We start from the raw sequence: 16796 nt of genomic DNA, 5'->3' as shown, positions 1-16796 counted from the left end.
TTCACAGACATACACACATACACACACACACACATACACACACACACACATACACACACACAGACCAACACCCAAAAATCATTTTTTTGGACTCAGGGGACCTTGAAACGTATAGAAAACATGAAATTAGGGTACCTTAATTTTTTTTGGAAAGCAATACTTTCCTTACCTATGGTAATAGGGCAAGGAAAGTAAAAATTCAGTCCTAGCTGTATTTTTCATAATTTATTTGGCTGTAATTTACAGAATGATGAATATATTATCTATCTTCTTAGGATTCTCTGTGGTGTCTAATGAGCATTGTAGTGCGGCTTATATTTTTTCCTTTCATCCTTTATTCTTGAGCTAAGTTTATCCTCAATTTAGGAATTGAAAATATAAAAAATTTAAATGAATTCAGGACTATAGATGGAAATTTATCCATCAAAATAGATTTAAGTTTGGTACAATAATTTTAGACAAATGTCCTCGAATCTCGTGTATGTAGGATGTGCTATTTTCTTTTTCAAGCATTGTACTAGAATTGGTGTGTTTAACCTCTATCAGACCCAACAGGTACTAGTCGCCTGACGACCAGTATTCATAATTATATTCATCATTATCATAATCAAACAGTAGTTTTTATAGTGAACATTCCAGGTCAATGAACTTGCATAATTTAATTTTTCCTCCATTAGTACTAGAAATAGATAATTCTTGCAATAAAATAGCGGGGATTCAATGTAAAGCATCACCTTTTTTCAATATTAATTAGCAATAAATATTTATATTATTAGTGGTTAGTGAGACATATAAGGATTACTTTGCTCTTATTGTAATTTGTGTCTGATGTGTATTCCATGGCTTAGAATATCAATGATTCAATTTCATATCATACTTTTAAGCCCACAATATCTAAATATCTATGAACTTATTAATCGTTATCTATTATTTGAACACTTGCAAAACTAATGACATCCACTGATAGCATTGGATAAATGCATAGGTAGTTTGCACCGAAACAACGGTCAACCCAATATGTTTGCAGGCTTTATTATTAGAAAAAACGTTGATTTGGTCGAAAATTTAGAAGTGAATATATAACCATATCACTTTATAAGGCGAGTTCTAATAATTTCACCTTGAGTGAAATACTTTTAATTGTGCTATCTTGCATGGGTAGGTATTTGACTAAACGTGGACCCACTGCTTGGATTCTCTTGAAATTCTCTGCGTTTCGTATAAATAATATCAATGTTATTCATCCAACCAATACACGTTTGTAGTAAATCTCACAACAGATGAAAAATTGGACGGAAAATTGAAAAAGGCGACGGAAAATTTGAACAAAGCAAGATCAACGCTCGGCTCTATACATTTAGGGCCGGTTTCCGAGCTCGGGATTTAGCTAAGTTCTAGTTTAAACAGCTGGAGTCAGAAAATCGGCTTTCCGAAACGGGGCGTAGTCGCAGTTTTTATGATAATCTTTATTTTCTCATTTCTATAATTGGAAACCTTTTTTCTTGACGAAATGAAACATTCCTAAATAATTCAAAATAGCTTAAACTTTACACCATTTTCTCTTTATTTTATTTTGTGTTCAATTTTCTAGTTTTTCGAAATTTGATTCAAACGTGGACTACGCCCCGTTTCGGAAAGCCAATTTTCTGACTCCAGCTGCTGTTTAAAGTCTACAACTTAGCTAAATCCCGAGTTCGAAAACCGGCCCTAAGTCAACTCATTCAATTCTTATGTGATTGATTCACTTGAATTATAATGTAAGTTGTATTGATGGAATACGTTTTGTGTGTTGCAGTCGAGGGAGAAAATGATGCGAGGGGTGCGGCGGGGGTGCGTGCGCCTGAAGGGGGCAGTGATTGGCATTGATGACGACGATGACAGCACCTTCACCATCACCGTTGACTCAAAGACCTTCCACTTCCAGGTCATTTCAATCAACACTAGAAACTATATATCCTGAATAAGTAATAAAGTTCTTATCAATTCAAATCAAATCTATTTGCCGCAGGCCGGGTTGGTCTAGTTACAAAATTTGGTCTGCTAGCACCGCCTGGTTCGTGGGTTCGAATCCCACCGATTGACGTTTGATCATCTCATCAATTCACCAACGTACCATTACCCATTACCCACGCACAAGCAAAAAGCTCATGTTGGCTTGATCCGCAATAAAAACTAGAATGATATTGAACAATAATTTCTAACAAAAAACAAGTTAAATAATCTTAATAAGGCGTTGTCACGAAAACCAAACGTTTGTCTAGAAATGATTTCAACTATCGTATATTCCTAATGTATTATACTTATATACTATATAAATTTATAATCTATTATATACCGTACAGAGTTGTCCAAAAGTCATGAAGTTTAGGTTACATAACCCCATGCCATGGGTAGTGGGAAATTGTTTATTATTAGAGGGAATACTGTAGAGCCTCTGTGTAGCGAACTCCCATTAAACGTTCCTCGTGATAACGTTTTTACTATACGTATATACGGACTAGTCTAAATAAAAAACAACATGATTTGACTTGACTCATCTTGTTTATCACATTGCTTGTTTGCATTGCATTGTTTGAATGTTTGAAGTAAAATCACCTCTGAACTGAACAGCTACATAGCTTATGTAAATTTGAAGCTTCATTATCACTACAGATTTCGATTGTATGCATCTCATAAATCCGTATTATGAGGTAGCTGACTAGAGATCTGTTCTATACTGTCAGACGTATTTCAATTTATCCTATTGTTTCGATTCTTCTAAAAGTTAACATTTTTAAGTGAATTTTTACTGTAAAATTACTAATTCACTGTTTCATTTTATTTCCAGGCTATTGTGCTGTCTGTAAAGTTAGGACCTGTAATTAATAAATTAAAAATGTCTGTGTATAACTCAGCTATTTTTAAGTGTAGGCCGTTAGTACACTGTAGATATCGAGTTTTGTCAATAGAACAGCTTGTCGATTTTGGACGTTAGGAGTCATATGCGCAGTAACCAAGTAGTTAGATGACATCATTTCCACCAACAATTAGGTGTCTAGATTTGGGACACCAACCGAGACACCAGTTTTGGCGGCTGGCTGTTGAGCAGATTGGAGGCCTCACTCAGTTCGCCAGCCCGGCTACCGCTGGGACACCAGAATTGGTGTCTCAGTTAGCGAACATATGGACACACCAATGGCGACCAAGCCTGTCCTAATGTAATGCGAGCCTAATAGATTTATTGTATCTGCCTACAATGTAGTATCGTTTAATATGGTGACGCATAACATAGCTTGGAGAACTACTCTTGCACACGGACATTCAGTCTATGCTGCTTGTATTATTATTTCAATTTCAATTCAAATCACTTTATTTTCCATTTTTTACAGTATATAAAGAGCATGAAATTACCATAGTTACGGAAATAATTACAAGTTAACTAAAAAATCACAATCATACCCTAAAGAGCATATAATCCCAAAGGTTACAAAAACCTGTTTGGGCAGAACAAAGAAAGTGTTACAGTTAACACAAAGCAAATTAAGAAAGAGAGAAAAAAAACTAAAAAGACAAGAAAAAAGGAAAGAGGACTTCAGTATCAATTGAACATTAAAATTACCTTTATTTAAAAATATTATTATTATTATAACTCATGCCACAATTTGAAATATGTGTTTATGATACGTGAATAAATGAATTGAAATTGCAATGTGATCATATAGTTTCTCTTTGATATAGCTCATACTATACAATTACATAACTACAAAATATAACATTGATAAACTCTTGTCATAAATTAAATCAGGATGAATTAAATGTTTCTATAACTTGAATTTTTGCTGATTTTAGGCGCGCGACAAAGATGAACGCGAGAAGTGGATCCGCTGTTTGGAGGACACCAATCTGCGTCACGCCTTCGGCTACAAGAGCGCTAGCACGGTAACTATCACCATCTTTCTGTCTCTCTCTTCACTAAATACAGTACACCGTATTCGGCTAAATGCAGTATTGTGTTTGAATGTGCAGCTCTGTCTTGCGGTGTGCTCAATGTGCTTTCTATGTTGTCATGGTTTATGGATGTACTTTTCTATGAAAATTAGTTGATGTTATAAAGGACTCGAAAGGCATTGTAAACAAATAATGCACAAGCTCATGGATAAGGAGTTAAACAGATCGCATATCATATACAGAATTTGACTTTGTAAATATTGAATAACATTGAATACAGGATACGCGTATATGAATAAGAATAAAAAACTATTGAATCGATGTGAGCTTAGATATATGGGACATATTATCGGAATAGTCAAATAAACGACTAGATTTCATTGTTAGCCAGTCGAGAAAGCACAAGACTTACACCCGGTTGCACACAAGTTTGTTAACTTTTAATCTTGATTAAATACCACGAGAACCAATCAGAAAAGCCTTCTTCTCAGAAAAACCTTCTCTGATTGGTTCTCGTGGAATTTAATCATGATTAAAAATTAACAGGCTTTTATGCAACCGGGCCATAATCAACACATTAAAAATATTTATATCAATAATTCAACATCTGTAGTACGTAGGTATGGTGTACTTAGTATTTTTGGGCTTGAAATTTGTGTGTTTTAATGCTATATTCAGTGATTTTAACGATTTTTCATGTTCTCTCAAAAGTTTAATAATTATTAACAATTCGAAATTTGGTGTAACATCTAATATGGGCATAACCCAAATAATATGTTTAACCCAAAGTTGGTTTATTTCTTTGAGGCAAAATTGAGAAATAGAAGTTTTGGACAATAGCCTGTTTTCTTTTCTGGAAATCGTACCGTATTAATTTGTTTGCTTCATCCAATAAATTAATTTGTGTAACTTTCAATGTTATATATTGAACAAACTACTATTGAAAAAAATCGCTCATGATTCCATGACGAATAAATCATACTGAACCAATCAATGGTATATATCTGGTATAAATTCAGTAATTCAGTTTCGACATGATATGATAGGTTCATATTCATACAACATTTGTAAACCATCAGCTATTGTTGTGAATTGATGCTTAAATCCATTATTTTATATAAGAAATAATGCACATATCCGTATGTATTTATCAAAATATAACTGTAGCAGGACATTTTGATCCTTCGTCATCAGGAATTTGTTTCTGGTTACGCTGGAGAAATTTGCCTTCATAACAATCGATAAACAAATATCATGATGCTATAAGCTTGGAACATCATAAACTTGAATGTAATAACATATTACAAAACACATTACATCTCATACTTGAGTTTGTATTCTCAAATATATTTAATATTCATTCATGGATACGATGAGTGCTTCGTTCTTAAATGAATGGTTTAATTTAAAAATCATATATTTCTATTAATAGGAGCTTAACATTAATAATTAACATACTAGAAGTTGTATGCACCATCTACGTTAAACGCTAATCTGCGATTACATGTTGGCATGGTTGCGTATAATATAACTGTGATTGTGACAAATCCTGGTTTTTAGTACTCCAGTAGATGTTTTAACTATTCGAGACAGCTTACCAGAAACATGTAACTTAAACCATGTGGATTTTAACTGGTTACATACAACATGTAATTTGTAACTTACATGTGAGTTACATGTAACTTACAGGTTACAGTTTACATGCTACCAGAAACCGGCCATCAGTAACTAGAACGTCTACTGGAGCCGTGAAAACTAGGCATTATTATTGATGGTAAAAACAAGTATCAGCTACTGTAATTAGGACAGCTCAAACTAAAAAATCAGGCTATTTGGCTGATGGTTTGATAAGTTAATATTGCTTCACTCCGAAAAAACTACTTCGACCGCTACTATTTCAAGTATTAAAAAGCTTGATAAAAAAGATATTAAAATAGATAAATTATAATTGAACATGCTTTAATTTGTGTATGAATAAAGCCGATTGATTGTCATTTAAACTTGTAGGGAACTTCCCTATGGAGCCTGTGTGGACTTTGGGTGGGTCTTTTTTCTTTGTTACACTTCAATTGCTTTCCCAAAGCATGTCTGTTCCTTTTACTGCATTTATGATTATTATAATTATAGATTCACCTTTCAATACATTAAATCGTTACTAGACTTGCTGGAAAATGTTATACAAAATTGGTTACAAGATGAAGTTATCACTGTTACTGTATTATTATTATTATTATCATCAAATTTTAGGCTAGGCTATCTGTTGTTTATTCATTTTGAATCTTGCACTCTGTTCACTTTCTCTTTAATTTTGATTCTGCTTTCGTTAGTTATTTTCAATGATTAATGGAAAATCTATGAAAAACATTATTAATAGAAGTAGTAGTTCAGCTTTTGTAGGGTCTCTAATAATCATTCCATTATTTATTTCTCCAATTACTTATTGATTCATGCACAAGTATTTTATTCATTAAAAAAATTTTTCTTCAAGCAGTCAATTCATAATTATTATGCTAAATAGCAGATTATTTTTCATTCTATTTATTTATTTATCTATTGTTTCATAGTCTCTTGCTCTCCTATGTCTTTCTAAATGCGACATAATAGTGCTTTTAGACAAAAAGGTTCTATAACTTTATGGATTGAGCATAATACTCCTAGAGAAAAGAGTTTCACAAATTATAGACATAATAATGCTTCTAGAAAAAATATAGCTTAGTAATTAATTTTAAAAAATCATGATATCAGAATTCTGTACTTAGGAAAATCTAAGATGTGATGAAATGATAGTCTAGACGATTTATACTAGAACATCTATCTTCAAAACTTGGATACAGAAACCTAGAAGTTCCAAGTCTGTTATTGTTTTGAATATTGTAATTGAAATCAATCCTCCACAATACGAGGGTATCTAGTATCTAGTATTCATAGAAACTTAGCTTTGTATTCTATTAATAACTGGTAATCAATTCCGATTTACATGAATTTTATCTACATTTTTGTATCAGTTTTGTGTGTTTGTATGTGTGTGGTTGTTTTCCATTGACTACTACTGTAGACAACTGTAATCCGTATTTGTAAATGATTTTTAAGAACGTTCTTAGCCAATCACGATTTGGTTGTTGCCCATCAAGTATTAAAATGAAGCAATCAGAACGATGATTAGCAAGAAAATTTTACTTGGCTTAAAACGCTACTAAAAATCGTTTATAGAGAGGCTCTTAAATTTCATTGAGTCGAAATGTTCATTGCTTGAGTGAGTTGCAGCAGCTCTTTGTAGAGGCATGTGTAGGGCTTCTCACTCAGATTATACGTCTATTTTTAGTGATTTTAATCTTATCTGCCGACTTATTCGGATAGGCATCTCTCAATTCGTCTCCCCCAGAAATAATGAAGGATGTAATTTGCTGAATTGAATTGGTGTCCTTTATATTGTGCTAATTTATTTTGATTGAATTCGAATGGTTAATAATGGGAGGTTTCTAGGTTCTTATTATCTTGTTGATATACATTTTATTGCTTTTCATATGGATATGGGTCTTTTCAGCTTTAATGGAGGCTTCACATGTAGGCTACTTTTATATTTGTTGAAATTCAACTTCTCAAGATTTTTACGGCATTTTAAAATTGTATTTCATTTTACGGTTTATAATTCATATCTTTTTCGATTTTTTCACCATTTAATTTATTTATTGGAACGCTTCTTTGTCTTTTTAAGGAAAGAATGACGTTTTTTTATCAATAATTGTTGAATTCCTTCGATTCTTATATTTGTTCCACTGTAACAACATTGTCGGTAAAATTATCAATGAGGCTGTATTGTTGAATCAGCTTTCATTCTCATAGAATTTGAAAAATATCAAGTAATCTTACCCTAAAAACTTTAAAACATTAATTGAACATTATTATCGGTGAAAATATTAAAAATATAATACAATAAACTCATGAATTCTCTTGAAGTTGAAAAATCGTCTATTATCCAGCAGTAAGTTAGTCTTGACCCAAAATCTGAAAATTGTTCTGTAAATATTGAACATATAATTTTTATTAGACAAGGTCAGTTTCGTTTTCTGCTCTTCAGCAACTGAGTAATGTGTGTTTGACGTGTACACACTCTCACTCTGTCTCAGTCTCTCTCCCTCTTTCTTTTTCTCTATGAAAATCCTGATAGCGGAATATTTTCACAAATTGCTTTTCCCATAGTAATTTGCGAAAAGCGGCTAACGCCACACTACACGTAGCCACAACAAAGTGCCATATTGCCTCTAAGACGTCGTCGTCAATAGATTATTGGAAAATTTTGTGGCCATTGACAGAAAGAGTGAGAAAGCTCTATGCAAAGTTGAGGGGTATGAGTATGTGACAGCCTATGTGTTGAAGCCACACTGGTCAGTAGGCTCTTTCTCACACACTCTCTCTCTCTCTCCCCTAGTTTTTTGCCCCTGTTCTTCGTTCTCTCTCTCGCCCACTAACATTATTTTGTCGGGGTTTCTAATGACGTGAGTGGATTGACTGACTAGCGGCCTCAAATCTAGTGTGAAGTCATGCTTGTATGAGAGTCTTCTGTAGTGTCAGTGTATAGTTTGTGCGGGCCGGTTTTCAATTATTTTTTCGTTGTACTTGTTTAGGTTTACTTGTTATTGTCATTACGTTCAAAATCCACTCACTTGAATTCGTTAAGTATTCGTAAAGATCCCCATTATTTTAAATTTGTTTTATTCCATGCGAATTTGTTTAGGTTAATTTCTGTTGTTTCTTTAAAGTCCCAGTTTTGTGACGTATAAGTTATTTCAATTAATGATTCACATTATTTTCAGTTGGAGTTAGCCTATAACATATGCTTTGATTAATTTGTTCAAGTTGTTCAGGTTTATTCAATCTATTTTTCCGATCCAATTCCTCTCGTGTTGTGTACACGATTTTAAAAAAATGTATAAAAAATAGAAATAGACTATACTATTTAATTATCCATGTTTTTTTTAATTGGTGTTGGTTATTTTGTTTGTAATTTACTGACAAAGTAATCTAACCATTTTCATGGGTTCAATGAGGCTATCGGTTTGGTTTCTTCATCTGAACCGGGTTAAAAGTTGCATTTCAATCGTTATTCATTATCCAATTTCAATTCGTTAACAAATTATTCAAAATTTGCATTATTAGTTTTTTTATATTTAAATATTGCATCTTTCAATTTTTTTATCTATTTGTTGAATTTATTTTCAACTAAAAGCAGAAATTCCGATTCATTTTTGTTTCCAGTTGGTTAGTAATTTTTTTACCACACATTTTTCATTTTTGGAACTACCAATGGTCTAGTGGCTAGTAGAATATTCGTTCTCATGGTATTTTGGCATGCAAAATGTTTTGATTGAGTTAGAATCCCATTTAAATGGGAATATGTTTCGGAAAAGTGGATAAACGTCGGGGAAGGGTGAGTTTTTGTTCATAAAATTTTAAATTTTTTCAAGATTTTCAAGAAAATTCATATAATAGAAAATATTGTGATGAATGTAAAAATCAGTCCCAATTATCACCTTTCGATACACGAATAGCCAAGTTTTAACTGTAGCATTTTGTTATTTCTTCAAAAATTTATCTTCAAGTCAATACTGAATCAAAATGATAATTATATTGTGTAGCAAATTTAGTATTCATCAGTGAAACATTGTTTTCTTGAATTCCTCTCAAATATTTCTATTTTTTTCTGAAATTTATCATCTCGGCAACGTTTTTAGCTTGGAACGGTTGAATGATAGATACCTGGATGTATTGCAATATTCATGAAATATAAAATACTAATAATAAATTTGATTTGATAATTTTCTCTGTAGTACTGTACAATGAGTGAAGTTTGTAAAACAACATATGTATATGTGTTCAACTTCTGATGAAACTCATAAATACTCTAGTTTATTTAATATTGCTATAAACAAACAATTTATTACCGCTTGCAATATGAAATAAATTTATAATATAAAATGACTCACGGTTGTATTAACTAATGAAGTAGATATAGTGGATAAAAATAGCTTCATAAAGAAATATATTGTATACAATTCTATATAGCTTGAAGTAGAAGAATAAATAATATTGCTTGCAATAGGGTAACACAAATACAACATTTTTATGATAGAATAATAATAATGTTAGCTGCAAATATCTTGCCGTAGTTCAGTTCAACATTAAGCTTCATCGGCCTTCTTCAAAAAGGCTATGAAACTATGCACTAGTTGAATTATATTTTCAGTCTATGAGAATTACGCCCACTAAACAGCTACGGTGAGGCTGAGATTCACTTTAAACTGTCAGCATTCTCTATAAGTAACATCAATTACTTCTATTCAACCAATGCTGTCAGTTTGAAGTAAAGTTCACTATAGAACATGTTTGCTTGAATTACATTTTTGTGCATTCTATTTGACAAGACTTCTTGAAGTTGTCTTCAACACTTATTTATTGAAAAATCCAGAAATTCAGAATTAGTTTTGGTTGTTACATTATCATAAATTTCTATGGTGAGATTCACTTGAAACTATCAGCACAAAAATATAATTGAATTCAACTAATGTAAAATGCCATTGTCTTCGTTCCATTGAATTACACAATTTTTCGGAGGCTATATTTCATGCAACTGACCGTTACAGTCTATTAGTTGAGCTCACAAGTTGTGACAACTGCAAGTCGTTGCAGGAGGAGGTCACTCTCCTTCACTACTTCACACAAATTTATTCTTCTTTATGTTTTGTGTGTCTGTGTGATGTGGACATTCAGCTTTGTTTTGTGCATTATTTAGGGATACCAATGTCTGCATGGAACTCCGCGTACTCGTTTGAGAAGGGATTGCTCTTTTGTAAGGAAAAAACTAGTTAAACTTGAACAGAAAAGGGTGAGATAAAACACACTAATACACATTTTACCGTTTGAAAACCTTTATACAAAATTTGGCTGTTGATATTACTTTTGCTATTATATTATTGAATTTGTAATGTTGCCCTTTACTGATAGTTTGATTCTGAGCCGTATGTTAGGCCTGTAATATAGACCAGTTTTATTGCTGAATGGTGTTGAAGGAGAAAAACTCTTGTCAAAGTACTCATTGTAATAAATAAAAATATAAATCTGAGTACCTTTTTAAATTATTTCGTCACGACATGTTTCGGCTACTAATGCCATTTTCAAGTGATTTCAAAATATATTTGAAACTAGCCGTCAGGCTCGCTTCGCGGGGCTCCGCCCCCTGGACCCCCGACTGGATCGTCCAAAAATGAGATCAGCGGGCTCGCTTCGCTCGCCTGCATTTTTCATTTAGCATGCTTCATTCCATCAGAAAGTCAAAGTACTAAGAAAACGCAGAAAAGCTGAGAAAAACGTTGGAAAAACGCTGATTTTGGGCGTATCTTTGATGAAATATTAAAGTCACATCACAAAATTTTTAGATCCTAGCTAAACCTCTGTACCAAATTTGAACATTTTCTGTCTATTACTTAATGAAAGAAATGAGAAAACGCAAAAACCCGCCAATTTTGGGCGTATCTTTGGCGTTATTGTAAATTCCTTCTAACACAACATTATTACACCCTAGCTGAGCTTCTGTACTAAATTTGAACATTTTCTGTTCTCGATAAAGCTGAGAAAACGCTGGAAAAACGCAGATTTTGGGCGTAACTTTGGAAATTTTTCCAAATCCGTTCTTAGTGCGCCTCTAAAGGGCCAACTGAACATACTGAACATAGTGAGTGAGTCTGTATATATATAGAATATAGATATAGATCACTTGAAAATGGAATTAGGCCGAAACAATGTCGTGACGAAATAATTTAAAAGGGTACTCAGATTTATATTTTTATTCATATTTAAAGTAGCTCTAAAGAAAAAAGACAATACTCATTGTATATGAAAATAACTAAAAAATAATATTATGTTAAAGAATATTTTTATCCTCTCGTGTGAAACGAATTGAGAGAAAAGGTGAGAATCATATCAATGTTTTGACACTTATTTTGACAACTTATGTTATTGAAAAACAACCATATCAATTAAAATACCGTACCCACAATAGATTCATGAATTAGGTTAGGTCAGATTTGATGAACATTCATATAATTAATACGTCCATATATTTGGTTTTGAAAATGGGTTTTTAAAAAATGCGGATTGTGATAAAACGCTTTGTGCTCTCGACTTCATTATCATTTTAAGGTTGTGCAGCAGCCAACAGGTTCAATTCAAATGAAACAAGCTCTGAATTTCCCAATTCATTGACTTGAAATGGGCCAGGAATTGAGAAAGGGAAGATCAGATTATTTTATCAGTGAATTATAATATGTGCAGTATTCTCCCTAAATTAATTTAAATTTATTAGTTCAACGCTCACTCTGAATTTATAAAGCACACTTCAAGACTTTTTTCTTTTTTGAAAGTGAAAAATTAAGAAATTTTGTTTTACATATATGCTTTTTTCAGTTTTTTGCCTTCCTTATTTCAAAAAAAAAAAAATGAAATAATGAATAAATATTAATTAAAAAAATAAAATGAAGTGACTTATAATATGATAAGACTACTTGTTACATAGAAGTAGCGTAGTTGAAACATGAACAACTTCTAAGTTTTTTCTACCAGAATCATAAAATTTGGTGCTAAATACTACTGTATTGTATTAATTATTTTTCTCTTTTCACTAAAATTATTCTGGTTGTAAAAACCTTTCAACTGTTTATTCAAGTAGTGGGTGAGGGGTTGGCAGTAGTAGAATACTTTCGTTACTCATGCGATTTAATAAAAGTTGTATATGCATTATTCAAGGAACGAAAATGTATTAGAACGAAATCAATATTTGAAGCGTTTCTCCTGTTAAGTTGTGTGGCTTGTGTGCTCTGTACTGTTTGTTCCTTGCCGATTTGGCCCACAGAGTGATAAAGAGAGTGTCACAGCTCTAGCTTAGTGTTCAAATTTTAAAGTCAGCCATTAGAGTTGTAGTTAGTTTTCATTCCAAAATGAAAATACAATTTTCATTCCAATGTAACTCTCTTGGTTATGATAGACTTTCTATAATTCTATTTTTCATGTGAAGTTTTCTTATATATTGAATTAGGTCTAATACAATAATTCTCAACTGAACATTTCAGTCATATTTATCATTATTTGTGACACAGTTTAAAAACTCTTGAAATAGTCAAGATTTGTCTTCTCATCATTTAATCGTGGTTACTTGGAGTTTTGATGTGACTCCCTCTCATGGCTGGCCTCCAATTTGAGGCGACCCCCACTGCGCTACTGACCCCTTTGTTGCTCTGTGGTGTGGTCATTGCGTGTCGCTTCTATTTTCAATCCTTTCCAGTGCTGTGTTTGGTTTAAAGCTTTTCTGCGCTCGATTTTACTTGCGGCGTTTCCTCTCAAATTTTGAGCGCATTTTGTCTCTTGCGTGGGTTTATAATCGCCTGAAAATTGGTAACATATCATGGAAAGTATCTTTGCGTAGAAAAATTTAATTTTTAGTATGGATAGTTTAATTATTAGTAATTAAGGAGAGTATTTATTGCATAGAAACTTCTGGCATCCATCAATAGTGCTGCTTAGAAATTTATCTTAGAACGTATGCATATATTTTTGACACAGAGAAAAGTATAATGAGGCTATTGCATAAAACTATTGTTATCATAGAACCTAATAAATAGCAATATGACTTTATACAAATTGCTGCATAGGAGAATCATAGTATAATAGAATGTATTTTTTCCATAGAAAAGGTTGTGTAATGAACCATTTATTATGCATAGGAGCGTATTATGATTTTATGCCAATTTATTATGCATAGAAATGTCTTTTCTCTCTTAAATCATGAAAATAAGTTTTGTTTGTCTTCCCTTTGACTTATTTATTATTGAAAAAAGCTATTGATTGCATTGAACTATTTTTCTCTACTCGCTTTGAGTTATACGATTGAGATGGCTTTAAATTTGCATCTGTCATATTGTTTGACAATTTTATATTGTACTCATTGAATTTTTGTTGCAAGTTCAAGAAATTTGCAATGCAGAGTGCGGCATTAAAAATTCCTTTTTTCTAAACTTAATAAAACACATTGTAGGAATCAGAAAAGTTTTATTTCATTTTCAGAATGGAAGCATGTATTTAAAGTTTTGTTCCATGCAGTTTTGAATAGTGCATCATAAAGTTGACATCCCCCACTCTGGATACACTTGGAGTACCTATTTCTAGTATTTCATATATTTCCGTTTCAAGCATTACAGGCATAATTTTGGCAATTTCTTCCTGTATGTTCTTTCAATCTTAGAAGGTCTTTGGACGGTTCACATAGACATATAGGATATTAACAAACCTCACAGAAAAATCACACGATGGCAAATCAGGAGGTCGAGCCGGACATTACAAATCGCCTCTGATTGAGATAAGGTATAACTGTGCAAGAACAAGCAGCACACTCGAGAGTGACAATTAGCGTTCCGCTATGTCATCAACTAACTGAACAGTTAGCATTTAAAAAAGGAAGTTTTGATGCCGCACTCTGTATTCCAATTGGATGCAAATTTAGTACTTCATCAATAAATCTACTGTTTTTATCTGTTTCATTTTGAAATATCTATTGAATGTGCTTGTATTTCTAGTTTTTCTCTCAGATTTGGAACTAATTTGTTTTTAGTTTTCATCAGCATCAATTCAAGTTTCATGATTTTGTGTTCTTTTTTCTCATTTTTATTTGAAAGTGTTTAATAATATGTCAATATTCATTCCATTAAAAGGATATTTTATTTTTTCTTCCTTCTATTTCTTATTCCTGTTGAAATGATAGATAAAAGTCTTCACTAATATGGCAATTTAAATCCCTGAATTTGAATTCAGCTTAAACCTCGAAAATTATTTTCACATCTTTATAATCATAATGATGAGGTGTCTCCATTTGGATCCGAGTGACATATTCACATATTACGCTCATAATTCTTCATTTTAATGTGATATTCTTGTTCATATTTCCGATTCTTGATTAATATGCACCATAATATTCTAGTAATTTTTTAGGTAGGATAATTGTTTTGTTCATTTTTCAACATTTTTCTCAACTCATTCCTAATTTGAACATCATCATTCCAAATGATATATTGATTTTAAGAATGAAATATTTTCGTAAAATTCATTCTAAATGGGTCACCAAGAATGATCATTTCTTTTTGTTTTGGAACAGCAGTACTTATTAAAAGCAGAGTTGGGTTATTGAACAATGACTTTCATAGTTTTGCAATAGAAAATATATGATATAGAAAACTGGAGAAGGTTCATTCAACAATATCTAACTTATTATCTCATTGATAAGATAATGTGGCATCCAGTACAATAGTTTTAATCATTACAATAATAGTTATTTTGTTATTATATTATGAGCTTCAATATATATCAGTCTGATCTGCTCATACCACATGCCTTTATTCTTCAATGTTGTTAATATATATTGCTAAATTTTGTGGTACTATAAAATACCAAATTATCATCTATTAAAGCAAGCTATTATCAAAGTTTTTGTAAATTGTATTTGAAGTTGAAAGTGTCAGTTTCTATTAAAATATTCAAAATATTTTACTTTTTATAATTGTTTAGAACTGACTTCAGTTCTCTGTTTACTGGCTATAGTAGACCAATTTCTCCGCCTTGTTGAGACCAGCACTATTTGTTTAGTATCTATTGATAAAAAATGAATTAACATTTTGAAAAATCGGAGTAAATTATTCAATTTATTACCAGAACATTAGATTTCGGAACGTTTGGATGTAAATTTTAATTCATTCATGAGGGAGAACTTTTCTGCTCAAATCCTCATGTTTATTTTTCAAGTAGTTTTTTAAGTTAATTTACTGATGTAAAATTTGAACTTGAGTTCATATGTACAAATCAATTTATAATACAATAACGAATTATACAATTATTCAAAACTAGTTTCAGAATGATATTACTATCTTCATGTTAAATTTTTCTTCAATGAAACATTTCAATATTCTCATAATTGTAATGTTTTGTATGTGTTTGATTACAGCTCAGATTGGATGCAGTTAAACCAGCACCCACAATACAACACTTCGATAAGAAACTCACTGAGGCAGATGCTTATCTACAGATTCTTATCGAACAGACCAAAGTAAGTTGAGCTATTTAATCAAGTTTCAAGTTGAAAAATGGAAAAAATATTTTAAAGAAATCCAGAATTGTAATTAATTAATATTTCAATTCAATTCAAAAAGTTATTTATTTCACAAGTCTTACAAGCAATCACAGTGGTAGCCTACATCATAAAATAAGAATACACTTTACAATAAAAATAAGACAATGTCAGCACCACAGAAATGACAGCGATATACAAATATATATTAAGAAATATTTACTCTCGCAGAGGCATTACTGCCTGTGTGCGAGAATGAGTCTAAGGTAGGAATAGGCATATATATATAAAAATATTCCGCAGTACTTGCACAGATCGGTTAAGCTTGTTGACATTTCAATAATAGTGACACTAAACCCCCTCCCCTGAGAATGAAACTACATTTCTCCCCCCTATCCCTATGCCACCCCCTAGAAACCCAAGATACCCCTTCCCGCCCCCCATAAGTGACGTTCCCCCCATCCAAACCCAACAAACAGACGAAGAAACAGATCACCCACAACACCCACACATACACACACACACACACACACACACACACACACACACACACACACACACACACACACACACACACACACACACACACACACCTCAAAAATAGAGAATCAGGAGATTCAGAAAAATAGCCAGTATAATGATTAAAATTTGTAATAGTGACCGGTGATAGAATGTGTAAAGACTTATGATTTTATTAGTTTTTTAG

General features: G+C 32.1%; 1 protein-coding gene across 1 annotated transcript in view; it reads left to right on the top strand.

Moving 5' to 3' along the window:
* LOC111061927 (oxysterol-binding protein-related protein 9) overlaps nt 1-16796 on the top strand; it is a 101574-nt gene that overhangs the window by 17461 nt on the left and 67317 nt on the right. Inside the window, exons 2-4 of the mRNA XM_039420151.1 lie at nt 1796-1924; nt 3829-3918; nt 15968-16069. Coding sequence (XP_039276085.1) covers nt 1796-1924; nt 3829-3918; nt 15968-16069 — 321 coding nt within the window. The remainder of the gene's footprint in view (nt 1-1795; nt 1925-3828; nt 3919-15967; nt 16070-16796) is intronic.

This window comes from Nilaparvata lugens, chromosome 2, assembly GCF_014356525.2.
Source record: "Nilaparvata lugens isolate BPH chromosome 2, ASM1435652v1, whole genome shotgun sequence".
Taxonomy (NCBI): Eukaryota; Metazoa; Arthropoda; class Insecta; order Hemiptera; family Delphacidae; genus Nilaparvata; species Nilaparvata lugens.
This window is presented reverse-complemented; position numbering and strand designations above follow the sequence as displayed.